Below are 5868 nucleotides of genomic sequence, written 5' to 3'. Positions count from 1 at the left end.
TATATATATATATATATATATATATATATATATATATATATATATATATATATACACAGAGTGTCCCACGTAAGACGTACGAAAAGAAAAATATAAGTAGAACACATAAAAGTAAACAAAAATTGTATAGGTCATTTTTCAAACAACCACGTAAAATATCCAGATATTAATTAAAATAGTTGGGCATAACAGAGTGCGGCGATACAGCAGGCGGGACATACGGCTCGCCGCGGCCGGCGAAAAAATGGACGATTGCTCGCGAGCCTATCTTATAGGCCAAAGAGGTGGACCGTTTGGCATACTGAAATGAGTAGCTCCGTGTGTGCGTCCGTGTACGTGTGCGTTCTTCCATTTTCTTTGCCGGCCGCGGCGAGCCGTATGTCCCGCCTGCCGCGTCGCCGTGCTCTGATATGTCCAACTATTTTAATTAATATCTCGAAATTTGACGTGGTTGCTTGAAAAATGACCTATACAATTTTTGTTCACTTTTATGTGTTCTATTTATATTTTTCTTTTTGTACGTCTTACGCGGGACACCCTGTATATATATATAAGAATTTAAGGTTGAAGCATTTTGGTTTCAGGATTATGAGTTTAAGGGTTTAGAGCTTAAGAGTTTAGGATTCGACGTTCCACGGTTAAAGAGTTCAACTCTTATTTTTTTCGCTGGCTTTGTCTAAATCTTGTGGTACCTCTAAATTTTTTAGCATACTGTATTCGAATTAGAGGTCAGAATTTTGAAATTCAAAATAACGGATCCAATATGGCAGTTATGAACAGAAAAGAAGGAAAAAAGATGGAATACCATGTCTCGTTGAGCTTTAAAGGATTAAGAGTTATAGATCCATGGATTTAGGGTTTAAGCGTTTGAAGTTTAAGGGCTAAAGGATTTTGAGTAGAAGTATTTGGGGTGTAAGCTTTCAAGATTTGACATAAGTGTCCTTGGAAAGCAGAAAACATGTAAAAAAAATTATAAAAATATTCAAGTTTCCTCATTTGTTTTATAAAAAAAGTAACGAATTTTTATTTTAAAATGTATTGTATTGGATATTTTAGATATCGGAAGTCAGTCATCTAAACGATATTGAAAATATCTTACACTTATTGTTAGTGGTTTATACATTTGCAGATAGTAATTTCTCCCCACAATATCGACAGATTTGGCAATATTTGTAACGAAGGGAATTATCTGGAGAAATACAATTTTAACTTCAAAATGTAAGATGTTCCCGGTGCATCCGGGTAATTCTAATAGCACCGCTGCATTTAGCTGGTAAAAATTAGTAAGGAATGGTAGTTTTTTTCATATTTGTCTCGGTAGGCAAATACCTATTTCACCAATATTCTTTTTAATTAAATATATAGTACAGGGTATTACAAACTCTCATTTGATCTTTACCCGATCAAGTTTGAAGATGTGAGTTTACTCGAAAAGTTTGAAGATGAGGAAGTGTGAGGAAGTGGATGGGCCATTTTATTCAATACACGCAAAAATCTCAAAAAGGAGAAATTTTTTCAAAAAATGTTTCAGACAAAAGTTGTCGGGTTTAGAAGGGGACATCTGAAGGTAACCCTGACTATGACCTCGGAGTTCATTCTGAAGGTTATTCGAAAGTCAACTTTGCATTTTAAATAGAAACATTAATTTTTTTCTTACGGAATTTTATTCTTCGTGAAAAAAACTAACAACTTTTGTTTGAACGAATTTTTCGTACGAACTCCATTTTCTAAGATATTTACGGAAATAACTACAAAATTATTGGTTTCAATAATTTTTTACTCGAATTCTATCAATTTTACCGAAAAATGGTAAGAGACAAAAATTGTTTATTTTCTTTTTATAGAGCTCTGAAAATTTTTTTAGAATTTTTTAGTTAACTTCTTAGTACTGCATTTTCTTAAAGTACTAAAAAGTTTATAAAAAATTCTTTCCGCAGCAACATCAGAACTGAAGTCCATTTTCGATTTTATGATTTTGTCTTTGACTTTGTCACTTTGTTTACGGTCGTGCGAATGATAACTCACGTGAAGCAAGTCATATTTATGTAAAAAGATATCTCAACGCAATTTACCGTTTCATCAAACATTTACGAACATTCACCTGTATTTCGGAAACTAAGCCATTTAGGACACATTTATATGAACTTTTTTACTTCAAATAAACCAAAGAATCGCTCTGTTGAGTATGGCAACATACTCAACTAACACCCTGCATATATATATACAGGGTGTCCCGAAATCCCATGATGACCCATGATGACCCTTGTTCCCAACGTAGAACGGATTGAGGTAAGAAAGTCCTGTGCCGTTTTGCGATATTCGCAATAGTTTTTGAGAAATTAATTATTTTGTCTCAACAAATTAGCGTACAGAAAGCGGCAGCGGAAAGAAAGATGCCTTCGGCTGACGTGCGACCGTGACACTCGCGAATCGTATCTCGCCGCGTCCCTCCGCCCACAGCTACGAGACATAGACACGCTATATCTCGCTTAATATCTTGACTATCATTGCGGAACAGCATAGAACTTTTATGCTCATCTCAATTTGTTCTACATTCTCACGAAATATGCGGAGGAGAGTCTGGAATACTCTGTGTGTGTGTGTGTGTGTGTGTGTGTGTGTGTATGTGTGTGTGTGCGCGTGTATCTTTTACTTTAAATACTTCATTTTTTTAGAATTTAATAATATAGACCAGTCACAAAATTTATATATATATACATATATATATATATATACATATATATATATATATATACATATATATATATATATATATATATATATATATATATATATATATATATATATATATATATATATATAAATTTATATATATATATATATATATAATACATATATATATATAAACATTAAAAAAACATAACAGAAACTATTTATTTTGTTTTCACTATATAAAAGATACGTGACAATCATCCTGAGTATAGGATACGTTAACATATTCGCATGGCTTTACTTACAACTAAAAAACGTTTTATATAATAATATATGTAACGATAATATTTTTTTCTTTTACTTAGATGATATATCAATACATAAAAATATAGATAATATTATAAAATATTATATACAATATAAAATAAACTAAATAATGATGATACGAAATAATACAATCAGTAGTAAAATAAAATAAACTGTCAATTTACGCAAGTACGTCAATTCGTAGAGCTTGAGACCGCGTGCAAGCTATCATCGTATTTTTAATCTATAATATAGTACGTGCGAGTGGATGGCGGGCGGTAGACGGCAGAGGGAGAGAAAGTTCGATTGGCCGACGATTTATGATATCGACGTGAAAAAAATAAAGTGGGACGATGTAACAGAATAGGTAAACTGCGATTTGCGGGGGGTGGTAACGGACTGGTACGGCCGTGAACGCCGCGTGTAATTCCACTGAACTGGTACGTCCTTCGATTGGTTGGTCGGTCTCGCTAAGTCGAATTTTAACTGAATTTATTTAAGGCTGTCCGCGCTCAAGCGGAGTTATCTATCTCTATTGTTCCGCGATACGATTAAAGCCAATTTATATTGACTTGCACCCAATTAGTTAATATATTTGAGTTCTCTCTCTCTCTCTCTCTCTCTCTCTCTCTCTCTCTCTGTCCCCCTCTCTCTCCCTCTTTCTCTCCCTCTCCCCTCCTCTATGGGTATGCATTGCAAGAACTTTCATACGATCGTGTGTGAACAATATAATAAAAAAATTACTTATATTTTCATGATCTTTGCAGTGTACCAGAGCAAACAAATAATAATGCACCGATTGAGATAAAGGAGCAGAGGTCACCGCATTTCATCACGGGTTTGGTTCCGCCGATCGACGGTCAGCTTCCGAAAGTAAACGAGCCATAACACTTCAGCCGAAAAAAAAAAATACAAACACACATATCAAAAATATATACACACATGATTATATAGGGTGTCCCGCGTAAGACGTGCCAAAAGAAAAACATAAGTAGAATAGATAAAAGTGAACAAAAATTGAAGCCATTTTTCAAACAACTACGTAAAATTTCGAGATATTAATTAAAATAATTGAGCATATCAGAGCGCGGAGACGCGGCAGGCGGGACATACGGCTCGCCACGACCAACGAAGAAAATGAACGAGCGCACACGTATACGGACGTACACACGGAGCTACCCGTGCCAAACGGGCACATTTCCATGTGCCAAACGGCCCACCTCTCTGACCTATAAGATGGACCCGCGAGCAATCGTCCATTTTTTTCGCCGGTCGCAACGAGCCGTATGTCCCGTCTGCCGCGTCGCCACGCTCTGATATGCCCAATTATTTTAATTAATATCTCGAAATTTTACGTGGTTGTTTGAAAAATGACTTCTACAATTTTTGTTCACTTTTATGTGTTCTACTTATATTTTTCTTTTCGTACATCTTACGCGGGACAGTCTGTATATACATTTAAAAAAATTAAGCTGACCTCGAAATGATCTTCAAGGTCAATTTTAAGGTCACTATCAAATTCAGTTTTTGAAATCCTACAACTTTTGTTTTGAAAGTTTTATCGAAAAACCTCACTATAAAAAGATATTCACAGGTTCCCATATTTTTAATGGGATTTTTTTAATTAATTATTATTTTTAATTAATTAATATTAATTTATATAATTAATATTAATTTTAATTAATATTCTTTTAATGGGAACCCTGACCTTGGGTCAGGATGACCATCGGGGGTCATTTCGAAGTTAAAGCATCTGCTATTGCGCGACCGCTGATGGCATTGTTCCCATATTTAAGAAAAACCGGGAGTTTGAAGGTCATTTTAAGGTCAAAGGGAGCATTTTCTGAAAAAATGTTTCAGACAAAAGCTTCTCAGTTTTTGGCGTAGATTCCGAATCCGTCATGAAAATATGCATTTTCCATAAAAAAAAAATAAAGTTGACCTTGAAATAGCCTTCAAGGTCAAACTTAAGGTCAATTTCAAGGTCATTATCAGATTCAACTTTTGAAATCCTACAACTTCTGTTCTGAAAGTTTTATCGAAAAACCTCACTATAAAAAGATATTCAGGACTTCCCATTTTTAAGACACACACACACACACACACACACACACACACACACACACATATATATATATATATATATAGGGTGTAAAAATATTAGACCGACAAACTTTGAGGGAAAATAGAGGACATAAAAACAAACATATTTTGTTAATAATGTTTTTCTCTACGACGCTTCATTTTAATACAGGGTACAAAATAGGAATTTTATGATTTTAACAAAAAACAAACATATAAGTGGAAAAATTAAATTTATTTCAATTACACATATATATTTTAATCTTTAACAAACAATGAACAAAAGAACGGAACAAAAATGCGTAATTGATTAGCTCAATTTATAATAAATTTTCAAATGTTCAATGTTCAAATGTTCAATGTGTGCAATTACTTGGACTAAAGATTTAATGAGCGCTGGATAGACCGAAAAGGTCCTATCGCATGGCCTCCGCGGTCACCAGATTTATCTTCGCTTGACTTTTTTTATGGGGACATATGAAAACTCTCATTTATGAAACACCTATTGAAACAGAAGCAGAATTGGTAGCCCGAATTACTGCTGCAGCATATCAGGTTCAAAATATTCCTGCAGTGTTCGAGCGTGTGAGACAATCAATGTTTCAACGATGTCATCTTTGTGTTGAAGCAAATGGAGGAATTTTTGAACATTTATTATAAATTGAGCTAATTAATTGCGCATTTTTGTTCTTTTGTTTATTGTTTGTTAAAAATTAAAATATATATGTGTAATTGAAATAAATTTAATTGTTCCACTTATATATTTGTTTTTTATTAAAATCATAAAATTCCTATTTTGTACTTGTA

At 33.7% G+C, this 5868-nt stretch overlaps 2 protein-coding genes across 8 annotated transcripts in view; one reads left to right on the top strand and one right to left on the bottom strand.

Moving 5' to 3' along the window:
- Positions 1 to 5868, bottom strand: part of LOC116852449 (uncharacterized protein C1orf112 homolog) — a 202655-nt gene that overhangs the window by 74300 nt on the left and 122487 nt on the right. The gene's annotated exons all lie outside the window — the stretch shown is intronic.
- Positions 1 to 5868, top strand: part of LOC116852450 — a 47875-nt gene that overhangs the window by 39207 nt on the left and 2800 nt on the right. Inside the window, exon 5 of one of the 2 annotated variants that reach the window (XM_032832862.1) lies at positions 3747 to 3838. In XM_032832862.1, the coding sequence (XP_032688753.1) occupies positions 3747 to 3838 (92 nt within the window). Of the gene's footprint in view, positions 1 to 3746; positions 3853 to 5868 lie in introns of both variants that reach the window. The other variant, XM_032832861.1, reaches the window with a different exon arrangement.

This window comes from Odontomachus brunneus, unplaced genomic scaffold (assembly GCF_010583005.1).
Source record: "Odontomachus brunneus isolate Ranch 3 - 2012 unplaced genomic scaffold, Obru_v1 Obru_scaffold_225, whole genome shotgun sequence".
Classification (NCBI taxonomy): domain Eukaryota; kingdom Metazoa; phylum Arthropoda; class Insecta; order Hymenoptera; family Formicidae; genus Odontomachus; species Odontomachus brunneus.
The sequence above is the reverse complement of the archived record's forward strand: the minus strand, read 5'-3'. Positions and strand labels throughout refer to the sequence as shown.